Genomic DNA, 22,213 nt, shown 5'->3' with positions numbered 1-22,213 from the left:
GTAATCAAAGACTCTATGAATTGCTTCAGAAGTTCTGTAAATGTATGGTTTGAATTCATTTTAAAATTGATTAAAAATATTCACATGAAAATATACATGGCAATTTTAGAATATGAGAAAAACCACCAATCTGCTAACCCTCACTTACATATTATCCTCATTTATAGTTAGGAAATGTGCCGAAACCAGTTTGGCTCAGTGGATAGAGCGTCGGCCTGTGGACTGAAGGGTCCCGGGTTCGATTTCGGTCAAGGGCATGTAGCTTGGTTGCGGGCACATCCCCAGTGGGAGGTGTGCAGGAGGCAGCTGATCGATGTTTCTCTCTCATCGATGTTTCTGGCTCTCTATTCCTCTCCCTTCCTCTCTGTAAAATATCAATAAAATATATTTAAAAAATATATTGTTAGGAAATGCTATAAATGTTAACTTATGAAGAATCCTATATAATAAAAGCCTAATATGCTAAGTGTCCAGTCGTCCATTCAACCAATCAAAGTGTAATATGCTAATGATATGCTAAGGTCATTCAACAGCTCGCTATGACGTGCACAGTTAACTGGTTGACCAGTTGCTATGACATGCACTGACCACTGGGGGCAGATGCTCCAACTGGTAGGTTAGCTTGCTGCTGGGGTCTGGCTGATTGGGACTGAGCTAGACGGGCCGGACATGCCCTGGAGCCCTCCCGCGGTCCCTACGAGGCTGGCCAACCTCCCGCATCCCTCCCAGGCCCCCATCGTGCACTGGTGGGGTCCCTTGGCTTGGCCTGTGCCCTTCGCAATCCAGGACCCCTTGGAGGATGTTGGAGAGCCGGTTTCAGCCTGATCCCACAGTCTAGGCCGAGGGACCCCAATGGTACACGAATTCGTGCACCGGGCTTCTAGTATTAATTATAAAAGTCTTCATTTATATTTTATATATTGAGTTTCAAAGAAAAACTTTATTTTAAAAGGTAGTTGCTGTGTTCAAAAACAAATTTGAAAATCTAATAGATGATTAAAAAATAAGGAGAAAGATTGAACTGTTACTATTTTGTACCTGTTTATACTTTAATGCCAAGCAAAATCACCAGAAATTATAGTACACTTACTGTCAGTGAAAAATACTTTAACATGTTCTCCATAAGTCAATATTTTGAAAATTATAATAAATTTAATGATGAGATCTGGCAAACTCTCTCTAGCCTATGATTTAGACCAGGTAAATACTTCTCATCTTTGCTAAAATTTTAGCCAGAGCAAGAAGGATTCAAATCCCCCAAGAACAATACACACCAGAGCTACACAAAAACTAATAAAATATCCCAACATTCTGGTTTTGTTTGGAAAGCATTTTTGGGCCTCTGGTATGTAATATTACCTTATGAAACATTATGCAAGTCTACTCTGGCATCCGGTTTGAGAGTTACTTAGCTATTTGAATTCAGAGGAATCCCAGATATGTTCATTGTTTTTATCACAAGCCCTGTAAGTGGAAAGGAAGCAATATGAATAAGGCAGGACCACCCTCTAAAACCGCATGTACAAAGGATACTCTTCGCTATTCCGGATGTCAACCACCAGGAGCTTTGGTTTACTGGACTTGGTCTTCTTGGTGGGTGTTTTGAAGTGGCCCGTCACTGTGAGCTCACACAAGTCAATCAGGTCCTCGGCTGAAATCCGGGGAGAAACTTCTGACTTTAAGTCATTTAACGGGATGGATTCTCTCGACTGAAAGAAAGATATAAATAACACACATATTGAGAATATTATAGAGACAAACTGTAGCCAGTAAAAATATCTTCAGGGTCTTGATATCAATCACTACTGGCATAGCATACAGGAGAACAGGAAACAATCTCCAGTCTACTACGTAACTGTGGTACTACTGAGGTTTACACTTTCATTAGTCACAGATATAGGAAAACAGTAATTATAGTTTTGACTACTACCAAGCTCTTGGTTCAAACGTGATAGAAAGAGATGAGGAAGACGTTTCCTTATGAGAGCACTGTGTATCTTTAAAAGCAGCTTTTTTTTTTTTTTTTTTTTTTTTTTTTTTTTTTTGCTCTAGCTTGTTTGGCTCAGTGGCTAGAGTGTCAGCCCATGGACTGGGTTTGATTCTGGTAAAGGGCATATACCCTGGTTGCAGGTTCAATGCCTGAGCCCTGGTTAGGGCATGTGTAGGAGGCAACCAATCGATGTGTCTCTCTCACATCGATGTTTTTCTCTCTGTCTCTCCCCTTTCCTTCCACTCTCTCTAAAAGTCAATGGGAAAATATCCTCAGGTGAGGATTAACAAAACCATAAAAATAAAAATAAATAAAAGCATTTAAAAATAATTTGAGCAATTTATTGATGTAGAAACAAAATTCTAGAGGTAGGTTGGGCTTCAGGAACAGTCCAGCCAGGGCTCTGGGCCTGTTTTACAGTATGCTCAGATTTGCCCTTCTACATGTTGGTGTGATCTTTAGACTGGCTTCTTCCATGCTTAAAAAAAATTATATTTATTTTTGAAAGTATTACAGATGTCCCTCTTTTTCCCCCATTGACCCTCTCCATTCCACACCCACCCCCACCCCCACCCCAGGCCTTCACCACACTATTGTCAGTGTCCATGCTGTTGCAAACTTTTTTACAGCATAGTATTCCACTCATGCTTTTTTATCCCCTCATGTACAGATGGACATCTGGGCTGTTTCCAGATCTTAGTTACTGTAAATTGTGCTGTTATAAACATAGGGGTGCATATATTCTTTCTGGTTGGTATTTCGGGTTTCTTAGGAAAAGCAGTTCTTTTAGCACATTCACTTTAAGTATAATGACTGTTGTTATGAATTGCATTAATTACAGCTCTGGTAATATGAGAAATTGCATTGTAACTCAGTATACTAATTAAAGAAACTAGTTCTAATATATGCATTGGACTTTGATAACCTAATTCATATTACATATGAATGGTTGAGTGGAAATTAGATTGTCAGAGATGAATGATGTTTTCTTGGATAGTAAAACAAATTGACAATTGTGGACAAAAAAGGTACCACACATCTGGTATTGTGATCCCTCCAACTTTGTTCTTTCTCACATTGCTGTGGCTGTTTGGGGTCTTTTTTGGTTCTATCCAAATTTTTGCAATATTTGTTCTAAATCTGTGAAATATGCCATTGGTATTTTAATAGGAATTGCATTGAATGTATAGATTAATTTGGGTAGTATAGACATTTTAATGATGTCAATTCTTCTAATCCATGAACATGGTATATTCTTTCTTTTTTTTTTGGTATATTCCTCTGAGATATCATCTCACACCTGTCAGAATGGCTACTATCAACAAATCAACCATTGACAAGTGCTGGCGAGGATGCGGACAAAAAGGAACCGTCATGCACTACTGGTGGAAATACAGACTGGTGCAGCCACTGTGGAGAACAGTATGGAGTTTCCTCAAAAAACTAAAAATGGAGCTCCCATTTGATCCAGTGATCCCACTTCTAGGACTATATCCCAAGAAACCAGAAACATCAATTAGAAAGGATATATGCACCCCTATGTTCATAGCAGCACAATTTACAATAGCTAAGATTTGGAAACAGCCTAAGTGCCCATCAGCACATGAGTGGATTAAAAACTGTGGTACATCTATACAATGAAATACTATGCTGTGGTAAAAAAGAAGGAATTCTTACCATTTGCAACAGCATGGATGGAATTGGAGAGCATTATGCTAAGCAAAATAAGTAAGTCAGAGAAAGATAAATATTACACGATCTCACTCATTTATGAAATATAATGAACAACATAAACTGATGAACAAAAACAGATCCAGAGACAGAGAAGCATCAATTAGACTCCTGGTTGGCAAACTGCGGCTTGCGAGCCACATGCAGCTCTTTGGCCCCTTGAGTGTGGCTCTTCCACAAAATACCACAGCCTGGGCGAGTTTATTTTGAAGAAGTGGAGTTTAAGTTTAAAAAATTTGGCTCTCAAAAGAAATTTCAATCGTTGTACTGTTGATATTTGGTTCTGTTGACTAATGAGTTTGCCAACCACTGAATTAGACCATCAAACCTCAGAGGGAAGGTAGGGGAGGGTGGGGGTAAGGGGGAGAGATCAACCAAAGGACTTGTATGCATGCATATAAGCCTAACCAATGGACACAGACAACAGGGGGTGAGGGCATGAGTGGGGGCGTGAGGGGTGGTGGGGGGATAAGGACACATATGTAATACCTTAATCAATGAAGAAAAAAAAGTAGACAAAAAATAAAAAAATAAAGGAACTAATGAATATCAATAATAATAATAATAATAATAATAATAATAGAAAGGGGAACCCTAGTATACTGCTGGTGGGAATGCAGATTGGTGCAGCCACTATGGAAGTGAGAGTGGAATTTACTGAAAAAAAAAAGGAACAACCGTTTGGCCCAGCAATCCCACTTCTAGGAATATATCCTTCTAAGAAGCTCAAAACATGAATCAGAAATAATATATGCACCCTTATGTTCATAGCAGCATTATTTACAATAGCTAAAATCTGGATTGCCCATCAGTAGATGAGTAGATAAAAAAAGTGTGGTACATTTACACAATGGAACACTATGTAGCTTTAAAAAAGGAGAATTTCTTATCCTTTGCAACAGCATGGATGGACTTGGAGAGTATTATGTTGAGTGAAATAAGTCAGTCAGAGAAAGACAAATATCACATGATCTCACTTGTAAGTGGAATCTAATGAACATAATAAACTATGAACAAAAAGGGACCAGAGACATGGAGGCATGGAACAGACTGACATATCTCAGGCAGGGGAAGGGTGGATAATAGAGGGGACGGGAAGAGATTAACCTAAGAACTCATATACATACAAGCATAACCAATGGACACAGACAATAGTGTAGTGAAGGCCTGGGGTGGGGCAGGGGCTGGGAGGAGAGGGAAAAGGGGGAAAACTTGGAGGACATCTGTTATAATGTCAACAATAAAATTAAATCAAATTAAAAAAGTGGATTTTATCAAGATCTAGATTAAGTGACGACAGTGGAAATTGAGAGCTTTGTTCTAGTCATTATCCTCTTTTTTCTTTCAGTCTTTCTCTTTTCACTACTTTTCCTTGGCTTACAAATATATCCAATATTTTCCCATCCACAGTGGAAAATAAATTAAAACACTATAGCAAATAACAAAATTACTCTCCAAGGGGTGGGTTTCCCCCCAGCTACTAACCCTCTACCTTCTCATCTTTACTCTGTTCTTCCCATCCACTCCTGAATCACTGCAGCTTGGTTTGAGTCATGATACAGAATAAGGAATGGACCACTGACAGGGGAAAGGAAGACAGACATATGAAAGGCACTATAAGAAAACAGATAGAAGATAAAGGGTAGGGTTGAGTAAATGATGGTTCTTTTGTGCTGAATATGGATGATTGGGGAAAAAGAAGATAGTAACAGTGACAGACAGTAGATAAGGGGAAGACAAGTTCAGATTTAGATATGTGAAATTGAGATTGCATAAGGTCTACCAAGTTGAAGTGTTGAGAATGCATTTAGAGACGGAAACTGGTGTTTGGGGGAAGTCATGGCTGGAGGATCATATTTTTGGAATTATAAGCATAGAAATCGAAGTTTAAGTCATGAGAAAGAGTAAACAATTTGAAGAAAAATGAGAAAAAAAAAAGGCAGAAAGAAATCCTAAATTCAGCAGGTACATCTATACAGTCTGCCGAGAAAAGTCTTAAATTACGCAAACTATTAACAGGAGTTGGAAACACATAAAGTTGAGATTTTTTAATGAAATATCTATTAATTTTTATTTTTCCACATGTCTATAATAAATAGACTCTTCTTTCTTAGTGCAAGGTATTTCAAGCTCACGTATGAGAGACAGGTTTTTGTGAATGGCACAGACATTAACTATCATCTCAAAGGAATTTTAACAATGAAAAACTACCTTCAGAAACTATCAATCTACAAGGATCTACTTATCCATATACTTAAAACAATAAATTGTTTCAGTAGCATGTTGGTGTTTTTATTTATCCCTCTTGGTTTTAGAGAAAATAGGGGTAGCCTGCTATTTCTATTATAGAAATATAGCATCTGAAATGGAGTTTGAAATAAAACCGTCATGCTCTGGAAGCTGCATAATGTAGTTTTCACACTAGAGAGATATTTCTCTCCCTCAGATAAAAGAGAGATCATGTACATGAATATGAAACCCAAAGAACAGTGGAAATAAAAGTTTTCTTCAGTGATTATGAATTTTATGTTAAAATTTTCACAGATGTGCCCCTGAAAAATTATGTGTAAGCTAAATTTCTGTAAGGAGAGTAATTTCCCCTTTGATATATAATAACATTTTAGAGATATTTCATCTCTCTAGCTCTCAATTATCTCATGTATAAAAGGAAGGGACAGGGGTAGGTATCTTACTATATACTTTAGCTATAGAATTCTATGACTTTATTTCTGATTGATTTTTCAACTAGCAACAGGTGCAAAAATTCCTGCTTACCTCCTGGGACAAAAGTTAGAAACCTGTACATAATACTTAACATCACCAGAGGAGTTTCTATTAAAGGGATTCAGGAACAATTCAAATTGTGAAGCTTAGCAAAGTGTTGTTCAAAAAGCATAATATGCTTATACAATCTTAGATTAATAAGAACTTACGCATTTCAAGACAAGTACCTGGGAAATATTTCATAGTTTAAATTGTTTGAAGTGAGGGCAAAAGAGATGGAGGTTACAGTAAGTGAACACTCTTGCATAAGTGATTTCTGGGGCAAAAAGGGGGTCATTGTGGCAATGTATGCCAGGAGTGGTGGTGAACGCTACTGTGTATGTTTCTATAAGTTTCTGGAAATAATTTTCAAAATAAGACCAGAACCTGATATATTTTCTAGGTTGAGATAAACAAGATTAAAAGGCTAAACATGACAGCAGCTCTACTCAGCTGAACTCCTACGTGGAATTTGTGATACTTCCTTCAGGAATGTGAAAGAACTGTGATCCCACATAGAACGTTATGATCAGCTTTCAAAGGCAGCAGAGATTCAGGGTACAGCCAGCTGGTGGCTTAGAGGTCACAGAATTTTAGTTAGTCTCATTGACATTTTCATCCCAAATTCTAACTCTCCAAGGTAGAGTTTTTACTTGAGTTGGGGTGTTTACTTGATCACCCTTCTCTCTCACTCCTTCCCATTTCCTAATAGTGATACTAATAAATGCTACCATTTTTGCTCAGGCTTTCCTTGTTACTTGGGAAACTGTCCCATCACTTCCCTCACTATATAACCAAAGAATGTCAAATAAATGACCAAATATTATCTGGCTGGAAGCTTCAGTGAATCCCTGTAAAAGAATGTGTGGAGATCTCCCTCTCCCACAAACACATTGCTTTTTAAGTCTAGTCAGTTTTTTTTCTAACTCCTTCCCAAATTCACAGGATTGCCAATTCTAGGAACTCTCATGATATTTCCACCCAATGGCAAGCAAAGACCTTAAATGTAACTGTGGCTTAAACTAAAAGTTTGGCAGTTTCTGGGAGGACTGATGCCCTCTGCATAGAGAGCCTACATTTAGAGCTGGTTCCCAAAGCTGAAACATAAGACAGAATTCAGGAGTCAAAAGTTATGGCTTATCTCAAACTCTTACTGAATATTAGAACATGTTGAAAAGACCTTTAATAAAACCCAAGATATCAGAATTCATGATCTTTTCATAACACGACAAAATTTATCTCTTAAGACAAAAAACAGCAAAACATTACAAACAACCTAAGCATAATATAAAGATATCCACCATTACCACTGTTCTTTAACACTGTTATAAAGAATTGGGTGAAGCAATTAAATAATAGGAATATATAAAACGTATAAAATTGGAAAAGAGGAAAACATCAGTAATTTGCAGATGATATATAACTAGAAACACTGAAAAACGTATAAACAACGAGAACAACAATGTGGCTGATAAATGACAATGATGATAATTAATGATAATGAAAACTTACAGTGTTTAGTATGTGCCAGCAGTGTTCTACATATATTAACTAATTTAATCCTCTATAATTCTATGAAATATTTAATATTTCATCTCTTTTTTATGGACAACAAAGAAAACGATCACATAACCACACAGCTGGTATGGCAGAGCTGAGATTAAAAAAATCATGTCTGCATTCTTAATCACTACACCAAACTTTTTGTAAAATCAACAATCTTTCTATCCATTAAAAAACCAGAAAATATAATAAAATAAAACATCTCAATAATAACAGCAACAGAAAGACTCAAATATGAATAATACTAACAAGAAACATAAAAGAAAACTATAAAATAAACAATATGTTTATTTTCCCTACTTATACATACATTTAATTCAATCACAATATATATACCAAAATGATTTTTCCCCAGGGGAGTGAGAAAAGACATTCTATAATTCATGTAAAAACATAGGGCCAAATGTATAATATTATTTTAATAACCTCTTGGTACTAGGAAGGAAATAAAATGAAACGAATATAAATAAAAAAAGAATTAAGAAATGAATATAAATACATGTGGGAATCTAATTTATCATAAGGGGTATTTGGATTTAATGGGAACCATTTAATTTACTAAAGAAAACAAACATTTTATTAATCTTAAACTAATCAAATATCTATTTGATAAGTATAAAGTTTAAAACCTATCAATTAAGTCAAGTCTGTAGGACTCTATTTGACTACTGTTTGCTCAGTGTTTACTTAATTTCTGTAGGATTTCTGAACAATAAATTATAATTCATACTGATGTATTTTGGAATAATTCCAGTTTAGCAATGTGTGTTTTTTTAAATTAGTAATAACTTTTCTTTTTTTTAGCAAGGTTTTTGTTTGTTTGTTTGTTTGTTTTTTGTTTGTTTTTTTACTTTGGGGGAAAGGAAGAAATAACCTTTAGCAATGATTCTGTGGAAGATGTGAGAATGTTGCAGATAAAAGCTGTCTTTTCTTTTTTCATAATATACCTTTATTTGTTAAATCCTGTGTTAGCACCTGTAGAAATCAGGTTAACAAAATGAATTTTTAGTAGCAGGTTTATTTCTCATATAACATGGCTTATTTAGTTTGCATATGTTATAGGATATCCTGGGAGAAGGGCTGGAATAAACAGGACATTTATACCCTGGGGTTGTAAAAGTCATTGCAATGACTTCTGTAAATAACAACTATGTCTGTTGTTGCTAGCCTTTCTGCAGAATTGTGCCAGAATCCATTTCTTTCTAAATGCCATGGAATGTCATTGATACACGAAAGGACACCCCGGTACTCTGAGGTTGCATAAGGAAGATCACAGTGCAAGACCCAGATATACATCAGAAGTTGGAATTATCTATCTGTGCCCATGGCTCTTCATGAAGAAAATGTATTTTATAAACTTACTGTGGGAAAACACTGCTACAGAAGCTATCTCAAATCAATAATGAATTAAATCAACTGCAAATAATAAAAAAACTGTCATAACATAACCTTCCTAGCAACTGCTATGTGGACATGCTAATGCTGATTCAAAGCATCCTCTAATGTCTGTAGGAAGTGTGAGCTGTCCCCTCAGATCAATTCAGCTACTAGCTTGGGCCAATCCTAAACAGGATATTCTACCAAATACAACAATTGTTATTTTCACCAAAGATGACAACAATATTTATTTTCTTTTGTGTTTCCCATCAAGAACTTCACCCCCAACATCCTCCTACCAAAAACTTCTAAACATCTCTTTTCTTCCAAGGACACCCCCGCCCCCCCCAAAAAAATCATCAATATAACACTCAAGAAATCTAGTACGCATTCAGTCACAATTCAATTTTTGTCTGGGTCTGGGCATTTTTTTCTGCTCATTTCACTTGCTATTTACAGGGCACTGCTGCATTCAGAACAGACTTGTGCACAACTGAAATGTCCATATTCAGAAAAGTGGCATTTAGTAATTTGATGAGTTAGGATGAGAAGACCCAGAGATTTCTATAACTCAGAGGAAGAAACATTTTTAATATGCAACTATGAAATCTGATTTCCCAGGATAACTATACAAAAGAAGGATAATAGTAAGTGTTAAAAATATAGTGACATGTATTTAACATATAAATGTTTCAAGCTTTGTACTGCTGCAGCTAAACGATTAGATCTTTAAATGTGAAAAGTATGAAGGGTCACTAGGAAAACTAAGGATAAAAATGCATCTCTGATTTTCAGTTTCTTTACCTAGAAGGAAAGAATGACCTTTGAGTTATTTCGGTAATTGTATTTATTTTTAACTGTTTCATTCTATGAAGGATTTGAGATTTTGGTCTAGTTTACCCTTTTAAACAACCTAAAACATGTTTTTACCCCTTCCTGATATAATATTTCCACCTGCCAAATAGTTTTCTGGTAAGTTGAATTACATTACACCCCAAATTTGAACTTATATACTATGGAAAAGGCAGTTTATATAAAATGGTAACAACTTTGCTAACTCTGCACTTGGCAGCCTCTGTTTTAAATGACATTTGGAACTGGAGAATGAACATCATGGTGATCATGGGGACAAGGCTGGGCATTGCTGATTTTCTTCCCATTCGTCTGAACTGAAGATCTGTTCTCAACCACCTTTCTTCAAGTACTCTCAATTAGCAAGACACTGCAGTCCACACTACTATGAAATGAAAACCTCTCTGTAACTGTAAAGGCCTTAACAAATTAAATTACCAAGTGCTTGGCTGGGTAGGTGCTTAATAAATGTTTGCTGAATGAATAAACTTAGTAAAAATTCTTTTAAAATGATGAGGAAAAAAGAAAAAGGAAAATTAAAGACTTAAAAAAAATCATTATCCTTCTGCTTTTCCTTAATCCCTACCAATATTTCTCTCACTTCTTTACATTTCTTCTCTGGAGGCAAAATTGCTCATATTATTAAGTTTTCAGGAGGGAGAACAGTTTGTCACTTTCAATTACTGATGCCTTCCATGTTATATGCCAACTGTGTTTATACTTATACTAGAGGCCCAGTGCACGAAATTCGTGCAGGGGGGAGGGGGGTGTCCCTCAGCCCAGCCTGCACCCTCTCCAATCTGGGACCCCTCGAGGGATGTCTGACTGCCCGTTTAGGCCTGATCCCGGTGGGCAGTCAGACATCCCTCTCACAATCCAGGACTGCTGGCTCCCAACTGCTCACCTGCCTGCCTTCCTGATTGCCCCTAACTGCTTCTGCCTGCCAGCCTGATCACCCCCTAACCACTCTCCTGCCAGCCTGTTTGCCCCTAACTGCCCTCTCCTGCAGGCCTGGTCACCCCTAACTGCCCTCCCCTGCAGGCCTGGTCCCCCACAACTGCTCTTCCCTGCAGGCCTGGGTCCCCCCCAACTGCCCTCTCCTGCAGGCCCAGTCACCCCTAACTGCCCTCCCATGCAGGTCTGATCCCCTGCAACTGCTCTCCCCTGCAGGCCTGGGTCCCTCCCAACTGCCTTTCCCTGCAGGACTGGTTGCCCCCAATTTCCCTCCTCTGCTGGCTTGGTCACCCCTAACTGCCCTCCCCTGCAGGCTTGATCGCGCCCAACTGCCCTCCCTTGCAGGCCTGGTCCCTTCCAATTGCCCTCCCCTGCTGGCCATCTTGTGGTGGCCATCTTGTGTCCACATGGGGGCAGGATCTTTGACCACATGGGGGCAGCCATCTTGTGTGTTGGAGTGATGGTCAATCTGCATATTACTCTTTTATTAGATAGGATAGAGGCCTGGTACATGGGTGGGGGCCAGCTGGTTTGCCCTGAAGGGTGTCCCCGATCAGAGTGGGGGTTCCCTTGGGGCATGGGGTGGCCTGGGCGAGGGGCCTGTGGTGGTTTGCAGGCCGGCCATGCCCCCCGGTGACCCAAGTGGAGGCCCTGCTATCTGGGGTTTATCTATCTTCTACAATTGAAACTTTGTAGCCTGGAGTGGAGCTAAGCCTTCTGCTTGCTCTGTGGCGGCAGCAATTTTTTGGGGGGATTTATGTATCTTCTATAATTGAAACTTTGTAGCCTTAAGCAGAGGCCTGGGCCGGCTAGGGTGTGCGGAAAGCTTGGCTTCCTCCATCGCCGGGGGCAACCCTAGCCTCCTGCTCTTTCCAGCTCCGTGGCTGCCACCATTTCTGTTTGGGTTTATGTATCTTCTATCATTGAAACTTTGTAGCCTTGAGTGGAGGCCTAGGCCGGCAAGGGCAGGCGGAAAGCTTGGCTTCCTCCATCGCCGGGGAAACCCAAGCCTCCCTCCTGCTCTCTGTGGCCGTAGCCATCTTGGTTGGGTTTATTTGCATATTTGCTCCTGATTGGCTTTGTGGGCGTGGCTTGTGGGTATAGCAGAGTGATGGTTAATTTGCATATTACTCTTTTATTATATAGGATATTAACACCCTGCACTTCTTACTAAGATCACTATATTCATTCTGACTTGATATAATAGGGCTACCTTTTACTGATTTCAAGAGAGAAGTCATAAAGTGTAGTGTAGGAGGAAACAAATTTTTTGAGTCCTGGATGAATTTCACATTCTAATTTCTTTCTACGTGAATAGCTTTTGAAATACGATGTTGTAGGTCAGTTCCTCTGATTTCAGAACAAGAAGGGGTGGGGAAGCCAGGAAGAGAGAGATTTAGAAGAGGGCTTGTCCTTGGCAGTAAAAACAAAAAGAGAAGTTCAGAGAGTGAGCAGGCTCTGATTGCAGAGTTGGTGGTGGTTTTGGTTAAAGAAAGGAGAGTTAACTTGCCAAAAAATGTTAGATATAAATAACTATAAAAAAAGTAGATTAGTGTAAAATATGCAAAGAATAAATACAAAAATAACAATTAACCATAAATATGAATATCTTATCATTGAGTCTCCTCCCATAATAAACATTTCTGTTTAGCTGTAAAGTCATGAGAAAATTGTGTGCACATATGTTATGAATTGTGCCAGGACCTTAGTAAAAACAGAGAATCCATGAGTCAACCCTTAGAGATTTATTTAGCAGATATGGGATGTTTGGGGAGACTCAAATATGCATTTTAACAGGTATTTATATAACATTTTGAAGACCATCTTTCAGATACATTGTCTTATGGAAACAGAGCTAGAAGAGGCCAAGGAGGATTCTCACCTCCAGCCATCAGAGAATGTGTGGCTCTGCCAACACCTTGATTTTGAACTTTTAGCCTCTACAAGTATGAGGCAATGAAACTACTGTGGTTTTAAGTAAAAAAAATAAAAGGTTAAATGTTATGCTAGTTGAAGTCTGAAGAATGGATTAGGGAGGAACAAGAATGAATGCAGGAAACTGTTGTAGGAAAGACAGCAGGTAAGAGATGATAGTGAACTTAACTAAAATGATGGCATCAGAGTTAGCGGGAAATAGAGATTTATGAAAAGGGATTTCTGATTGATTGAATATGGAAGGAAAAGCAGGAGTCAAGGATGAATTTAGAGACTGACTTGAGTAAGTTGGGAAGTGATAACGGTGATTATTCATATAGGGAATTCTGAAGGAACAATGGCTTTAAGGGGAAAAGAAAATAAATTCCGTTTGGACATGTTAATTAGAGCATGCTTGTGTTGAGTAGGCATTGGCTATATGGGCCTCCTAGAGTTAACAGGAAAAGCTAGAACTGGAGCTAATAATAACAGGCTCAGGGCAAATGTAAGATGCAAGTCTATAGTACTGTCTAATATCTGTCTTGTGGGAGAACAGGAGGCCTGCACAGAACGCTGAGGATTACTACATATAATGATATGGAAACAGATGAAGATTGTGAAAGATACTGAGTGGAGGTAACAGAGAGGAAAGAGGAAAACAAGATCAGGGTGTACCAAAATCCTAGGAAAAGTCATGTTTATAAAAGAAACAGTTAACTGATCTGAAGGTTCCTAAGGGATCAAGTGGGAGCACACAATTGAAAAGATTAATTTGTGACTTTCATCAGGGGAATGGAGAAGATAGAATGTAAAGTGAAGTGGCATAAAAAGAAGGTATATTTGCTCTGGTCGGTGTGGCTTGGTGATTAGAGTGTCAGTCCATGCACGGAAAGGTCGCGGGTTCAATTCCCGGTCAAGCTACATACCTGAGTTGTAGGTTCAGTTCTGGTCCCAGTCGGGATATGTGCAGGAGACAACCAATCTCTCTCCCTTTCCCTCTCTCTCCCCATCTGTCCCTTCCTCCTTCCCTCCCCTTTTCTCTTCCACTCTCTCCCAAAAATACAAAAATCAATGGAAAAATCCTCTGGTGAGGATTAACAACAACAACAAAATAAGGTATTTTTGTCTGTTTTTCTTGCTTGTTCATTTGTTGATTTCAGTTTTATATGTTTCTTAATCTTTTCACTTAGTATATAATCTTATTAACAAACATCACCCCAATAAATGGACAAAAAGAAAAAGCCAAAGCTGCAACCATGTTAATGGATAATGTTGAAGAAAAAATACTTTTCAATAAAGTTTTTCCTAAGATAAAAAAAAGAATAAGTTGTGCTAGAGGGTAAGATACATATATTCTGTATGTGTGTATATATACACATAATAGAATAATTTAGCCATGCAAATACAAGCCTATTGTAGAATGGTGATATTCTCTATCTTCAGATTTACATGTAATTGAGTTAATAATGTGATATTCTTGCAATCATTTACTCCTTCTTTAAGGATGTGCGGATATTTAGCACCAACAATTTGTCTGGAAATTTTAATGCCGCTCTCAGGATGAATAGTTAAGAATAATAATTTGATAGTTTCATAATCTCATTAGCATGAAATATGGATGAAAATATAACAGGCTATTATAAATAACACACAAAAGATAAATTATATGTAAATAAAACAATTGGCTAAATTATTAAGCACTAAAAAATAACAAGTATCATAAATTCAAAAAATAATAAGCCTATTTCTATTAAACTTCATTTTCCTCAATATGATATTAATAGATATAGCTTTTCCACATAATTTTAAGCCAGCCAGTCCTTGATTCTGACAGACTGCTCAACATCAGCTATTTGATTGCTTAACTTGAGAAACAAGTTATCACTAGCTCTATCCAAGTTGGAGGAGTTCTCTTATTGACTAAAAGAAATAAAGCCCTGACTAAGCTTAGAGACAGGTCAAAGATATTCTCCTCTGAGGACCAGCTCTGCTTAGAAATTATTGTTCATAGCAATATTCCCTTTTTAACATTAGATGGACTTCAGAAATCTTGATGGTACGCTGTCCTCTTAACTAGCCAAGGCATTTCTTGCCAAGGTCTCAGCTTCCACTAACACCATTCTTCTCAGTATATGGGCTCATAATTAATTAAAATACAGAACAATAAAATCAAATTAAATTCACAGAATTTAAGAATATGCCTCCCTGGCTTTGCCATTTCTTTTGCTCATCTTTTCCCCTTTCTTCCTTCAGCTATTTACATAGCCTTATTTTATATATGGAGTCATATATTTTTCCCCATGATATTTACAATAGAGCAGAATATATTGACGAAAGCGCTGAACACAAATAAAATGTAATAAAATTAAATACAACTTGTATATACAATATGGTGATATCAATAATAAGAAGAAAGGATCTCTGGTAGGCTTAGACTATAAAACTCAAGAAAGGTATATTCAAAGTAAAAGATGATTACATGCATGATTAGAGTAACTACATTAAGTTATTTAAAATATAACTTCAGGCCTGTATATTTAAGAACTCCTTTATTTTACAGTGAATAATTACAACTGCCCAGCTTCTTTCAACTCTTTAAATACTTAATATTCAAAGTCACAAGCTGAGTGTTATCATAAAATCTTGGCCCCTGCATACTTAATACACCAGAACATTAACAGTAGAACTCCATAGTCTTGTGAGTTCCCTCATTAGTAGAGGAAATGTGAATGATTCCAGTGAATGGGCTCGTTACCAAAGCATAGTATACACAGGAAAGAGCAAGTAAAACAAAATTAGATAAATATGTATCATTATTTTTATTTTCTATGAATCTTTTATTAGGGTGGTGTTAACATGTCTCATGGTGATTAAAAACAAATTATTTTCTCTACATCATCACTAGCACTAGTACACTACTGGTGGAAATGCAGACTGGTACAGCCACTATGGAAAACAGTATGGAGTTTCCTCAAAAAATTATATATGAAACTGCCATTTGACCCAGTGATCCCACTTCTAGAAATGTGTCCTAAGAAACCCAAAACACCAATCAGAAAGAATGTATGCACCCCTATGTTCATAGCAGCACAATTTACAACAGCTAAGATCTGGAAAAAGCCCAAGTGCTCATCAGTAGATGAATGGATAAAAAATCTACGGTACATTTATACCATGGAATACTATGCAGCAGTAAAAAAGAAGGATATCTTACCCTTTGAAGGACCTGGAGGATATTATGCTAAGTGAAATAAGCCAGTCAGAGAAAGAAAAGTATCACATGATCTCACTCATATGTGGAATCTAATGAACAAAATAAAATGATGAATAAAATAGATTCAAAAAACATAAAAGCATGGACTGACAAATCTCGGAGGGAAGGCGGGGTTGGAGTTGGGGGGAAGAGATTAACAGGGGAACTTACATGCATATATGCATAGCCCATGGACACAGACAATAGTGTGGTGAAGGCCTGGGGTTGGGGTGCAGGGTGAAGGGGGTCAATGGGAAAAAAAAGGGGGACATCTATAATACTTCCACAACAGTAAAGATAAATTAAAAAATTACTGATCTCCTATCTACCTTTTAAAAGCTAGCTGAAATAATATAACTTGCTAAAGACAATAAATATCTAGTATGGGTAAGGCATTATAAAAGTGATGAGAAATAGGTTCTGATGTATAGTGTTCTCATATTATTTTCTAGATATTATAGAAATTTCATTTGGAATTTTCAAATGAGAATATCCTCCTTTTCTGAAGAGTTAAAAAAGAGGGGATGGTGTATATTCTACTTTATTTTATTTTGGGGTTTGTAGGTGATAAGAAATGTTTTTATTTTTACTATTTCCAATTTGACTAAATAATGATCTGAGAAATATTGTCTGTGTTATTTCCACTTCTTAATATTATTTTGTGAAGTTCCATGATCACTTGAAAATTACTTCTGAATACAAATGATAACAATATCTTAAACATAACCTCTGTCCAATAATTATTATACAAATAGAACAACAGTGATATCTTTTCACCACATGTAGGTGGTAGTATTATGAGGACTTAAGAACTGAAGGACTGCATTGATTCTGTAATAACTGCTAAATGATTCTAAGAATGTTTTGAATCTCAAAATAAAAATGGAAGACTATAGCAAAAGTACAATGCAGTAGCTTTCACTGTTATATTATGTACTCTCAAAAATAATCGAAATCTGACAAGTTTATGTAACCAAACAGAAAACAGCAAATTCAATAACACAAATGACCTCTGGAAAACACACAACCACCCACATGCACAACAATTCCATTGGGTTTAAAGACCTAATGTCTCTGACATACTTTTTCTTTAGTATGTCTATAAACTTGAAATTGAAAATTACACATGTAATTCTATTGCTATTAAATCTTGTGTTGAGATGGAACCAGAAGCAGTTAATTCATCAACCATTCAGTGGTGTTGATAAGGCACTGCCAGGCATCTCACTTGAAGAATTCTAAAAATTTCTCTCCTTTCCCCAAATCTAATGGTCACAGAATTGTTATAATGTCCACTTCCCTTCCAATAATTCCACTTAATGTTTAAATATGTATCTGAATAGACAGGCATATATATGTTTAAAAGAAAACAGCAGAGCTTTGGTAAATAATCTTAGAATTAGAAAAAAACTCTCACTTTGGTGCACATCTTCATGTATGGACATCTATAATAATAAAAGCATAATATGCTAATTAGACCAGACAGCCGAATGACTTACTGGACATCCTTCTGGATGAAGCTGTGGCAGCAGAGGCTGAGGCAGAGGCAATTAGGGGTGATCAGGCAGGCAAGCAAGCAGTTAGGGGCGATCAGGTAGGCAGGCAGAGTGGTTAGGGGAGATCAGGCAGGCAGGTGAGTAGTTAGGGGCGATCAGACAGGCTAGTGGTTAGGGGTGATCAGGCAGGCAGGCAAGTGGTTAGGGGTGATCAGGCAGGCAGGCAGGAGAGTGGTTAAGAGCCAGCGGTCCCAGATTGAGAGGGGGATGTCCGACTGCCAGGGATCGGGCCTAAACCGGCAGTCGGACATCCCCTGAGGGGTCCTGGATTGTGAGAGGGTGCAGGCTGGGCTGAGGTCCTCCCCCTCCCGCGTGCACGAATTTTGTGCACCAGGTCTCTAGTACTGAAAATAAAGGCCAAAGAACAACTAAAGGATGAAGTCTGCTATTTTAAAATGTAGATTGCTAAAAGGACAGGAAGAAGATGGTAGTCAAAGATATTAACAATTACTGATTATCTATATACCCTAGGGAGACTTTGGTGGTGAGAGACAGAGGTTCTGTTACAAATTGACAATCACTATACATCCTTTGTACCTCTACCAGCGGAGAATATAATTTAAGTTAACTCTCATAGCTTGTATCAAAAAATTTTTCCCCAGATTAGGAAATTATTAATCTAATGCTGGGTATGCACCTCCCCCACATTAAATGTGCCCTTGAGTGTGATTTTTCCATTCCTCTCCCCATCCCAATTCCCTTATAGTCTAAGCCAGTGGTCGGCAAACTCATTAGTCAACAGAGCCAAATATCAACAGTACAACGATTGAAATTTCTTTTGAGAGCCAAATTTTTTAAACTTAAACTTTTTCTAACGCCACTTCTTCAAAATAGACTCGCCGAGGCCGTGGTATTTTGTGGAAGAGGCACACTCAAGGGGCCAAAGAGCCGCATGTGGCTTGCGAGCCGCAGTTTGCCGACCACTGGTCTCAGCTAATTTTCAACATGATAACAAATGTCACCAATCCATCTAATTCTCAACCTAGTGCTTTATTTACTTAACTAGGAATTCTTTGCCCCATTTAACCAGCAACAGTTCATTAGTGAAGATGGTTGCCACCTGTACAGAGAACAAAACAAAAAGTGAAGTACCAAAGTCAACCTAAGTTATTGGTTAACTAGTTTACTGATTGCCAGTTTATTCTGCAATCAACTATTATGTTTAAGACTATAGAAACCTCTCCTTATTGCTGGCAAATATGGCCCACTATAATTTTAAGAGGTGATACTGTTAGACCCCCAGAGCAAGGATGATGGGGCAGGTATAGAAACCCACCAGGGTAGAAAGCTCTGGATGCCTAGCAAGGGGCAAAAGTGGGAAAATAAGAACCTCACCCGCAGACTAACCTATTCTCCCCCAGCATATCGCTGGTCATGCAGTTTGGACCCCAGATCTTTCATATAGCTGGTCAGGCGGTTTAGACGCCTGACCTTTTCCTCCCTAATGATAACATTTAAGCCTCAATTATGTTTCATCTCCAGGGCCAGAAAAGCAGCAAAACCAGACAAGTGGCGCCATGGCTGCTTCAGGACCAGCTACATTGACTAATGACCTCTTGCCCTGGTACCAACCAATTAGTGGAGACTAGGACCCTGAAAGAGTACACCTGGAAAGCTAATGAATATTCTATTAAGACACTCCCCTGACACCTCCCCTAAGATTTCCAGGACAAAGGACCCAGTGTTCACTCTCCCTCCAAGGAGCATGCCTGTGTCTTTCCCCCACAAGCACGTATCCCCTAACCTCAAGAGATGCCACACGATTTGCTACCAGGGGAGCAATGGGCAGCGGCAGCTCCTCCCTGGCTAAATCCTGAACCTGTCTCCAAGGCCCCCTTTTTTCTGTGTAGTCCTTCCCTTTGGATATCCCCATCTCCCATACTCTTTTTTCTTAAATAAATTTAATTTTCTTTAATCACCATCTAAGATGGCTATTTAGCCTGCCCACACACCACCAACTTTAACCTTTCCCCATTAAAAATTTGATTTTTTTTTTTGTGATCAAAAAAGCAACTGCCTTCTATTGCTGTTCATAAAGAAAATCCTCTGCTTCTGTTGAAGATTTGAGAGGAGGCAAACATTCTATGTCAAAGATGTTCAAAATTATAAATTTCCAAATTATTTCCTGAATTCTCTCTCATATGTTATAAATTCAGCAGTACTTTGAATATATCCTATATAATAAAAGCCTAATATGCTAAGTGTCCTGTTGACCAGTCAGCCGCTCAACCAATCAAAGCCTAATATGCTAATGATATACTAAGACTGCTCAACGGTTAACTATCATGTGCACTGACCACCAGAGGGCAGACGCTCTGACCAGTAGGTTAGCTTGCTGCTGGGGTCCGGCTGATCAGGACTGAACGAGATGGGCCAAACATACCCTCGAGCCCTCCCGCAGTCCCTCCCCAGCTGGCCAACCTCCCGTGATCCTCCTAGCCCCAATCATGCACCAGTGGGGTCCCTCGGCTTGGCCTGCGCCCTCTCACAACCCAGGACCTCTTGGGGGATGTCAGAGAGCCGGTTTGGGCCTGATCCCGCAGGCCAGGCTAAAGGACCCCACTGATGTATGAATTCGTGCACCAGGCCTCTAGTAGTAAAATAAAATAAATAAAAAATGCCCTTGAGAAATGGAATCAGCTGCTGTTTGTTTCTTCTTGAATCAAGTATTCAACAATGCTTTCTTTCTTTTTTTTTTTTAATAAATCTTTATTCAGATTATTACAATTGTTTCTCCTTTCCCCCCCCCATAGCTCCCCTCCACCCAGTTCCCACCCCACCTTCTGCCCTTACCTCCCCCCCACTGTCCTCATCCATAGGTGTATGATTTTTGTCCAGTCTCTTCATGAACCCCCCATACCCCTTTCCCCCTGAGAATTATCAGTCCACTCCCTTTCTATGCCCCTGATTCTATTATATTCACCAGTTTATTCTGTTCCTCAGGTTTTTAATTCACTTGATTTTTAGGTTCACTTGTTGATAGATACGTATTTGTTGTTCATAATTTTTCTCATTACTTTTTTCTTCTTCCTCTTCTTTAAGAATACCTTTCAGCATTTCATATAATACTGGTTTGGTGGTGATGAACTCCTTTAGCTTTTTCTTATCTGTGAAGCTCTTTATCTGCCCTTCCATTCTGAATGATAGCTTTGCTGGGTAGAGTAATCTTGGTTGTAGGTTCTTGCTATTCATCACATTGAAAATTTCTTGCCACTCCCGTCTGGCCTGCATAGTTTCTGTTGAGAAATCAGCTGACAGTCGTATGGGTGCTCCCCTGTAGGTAACTAACTGTTTTTCTCTTGCTGCTTTTAATATTCTCTCTTTGTCTTTTGCTCTTGGCATTTTAATTATGATGTGTCTTGGTGTGGTCCTCTTTGGATTCCTTTTGTTTGTGCGCTTCCTGGACTTGTAAGTCTATTTCTTTCACCAGGTGGGGGAAGTTTTCGGTCATTATTTCTTCAAATAGGTTTTCAGTATCTTGCTCTCTCTCTTCTTCTGGCACCCCCATAATTCTGATGTTGGTATGCTTGAAGTTGTCCCAGAGTCTTCTTACACTATCTTCAACTTTTTGGATTTTTTTTTTGCTTTTTGCTTTTTCGGTTGAGTGTTTTTTGCTTCTTTGTATTTTAATTCTTTGACTTGATTTTTGTGTTCCTTTAGTCTGTTTTTGGGTCTCTGTATAATATTTTTTATTTCAGTCAGTGTATGTTTAATTTCTAGTTGGTCCTTTTTCATATCTTCGAGGGTCTCGTTATATTTATCGGCCTTTTCTAGGATATTCTTGAAAAGCCTTATAACCGTGGTTTTGAATTCTATATCCAAAATATAGAATTTGTTTTCCTCCATTTCTTTCGTTTGTGATCTGATTCTTTGACGCCGCATTTTCACTGCTTCCCTGAGTTGGTAAGGTAGATTTGTGTGCTAGGTTTCCAATATGGCCCAGTGGGTCTGCCTCCCCAGGTAACCTGAGGTGGACACTCTTGGTGCACCCCTTTGTGGACTGTGTGTACAGCCTTGTTGTAATTAAGTCTTGATTGTTGTTGGTATCACTGGGAGGAATTGACCTCCAGGCCAGTTGGCTGTAAGGATCAGCTGTGTCTATGCTGGGAGAAGTTCAGTGCTGGAGACAGCCTTATAGGATTAGACTTGCCAAATTGCAATAGCCTCTGTGCTCAGCTTGGATGGGGTGGAGTCTCAGGGCGGAGCAGACAGTCTTGGCTTCCAGTCAGCCTTGCCCTTGCGCGCACGTGCGCGCCTTCA

General features: G+C 38.5%; 1 protein-coding gene across 1 annotated transcript in view; it reads right to left on the bottom strand.

The window, feature by feature from the left end:
• Positions 1–22,213, bottom strand: part of TBCK (TBC1 domain containing kinase) — a 205,610-nt gene that overhangs the window by 28,297 nt on the left and 155,100 nt on the right. Inside the window, exon 24 of the mRNA XM_080650862.1 lies at positions 1,534–1,709. Coding sequence (XP_080506988.1) covers positions 1,534–1,709 — 176 coding nt within the window. The remainder of the gene's footprint in view (positions 1–1,533; positions 1,710–22,213) is intronic.

Source organism: Plecotus auritus, assembly GCF_963455305.1.
Source record: "Plecotus auritus genome assembly, chromosome: 1".
Classification (NCBI taxonomy): domain Eukaryota; kingdom Metazoa; phylum Chordata; class Mammalia; order Chiroptera; family Vespertilionidae; genus Plecotus; species Plecotus auritus.
This window is presented reverse-complemented; position numbering and strand designations above follow the sequence as displayed.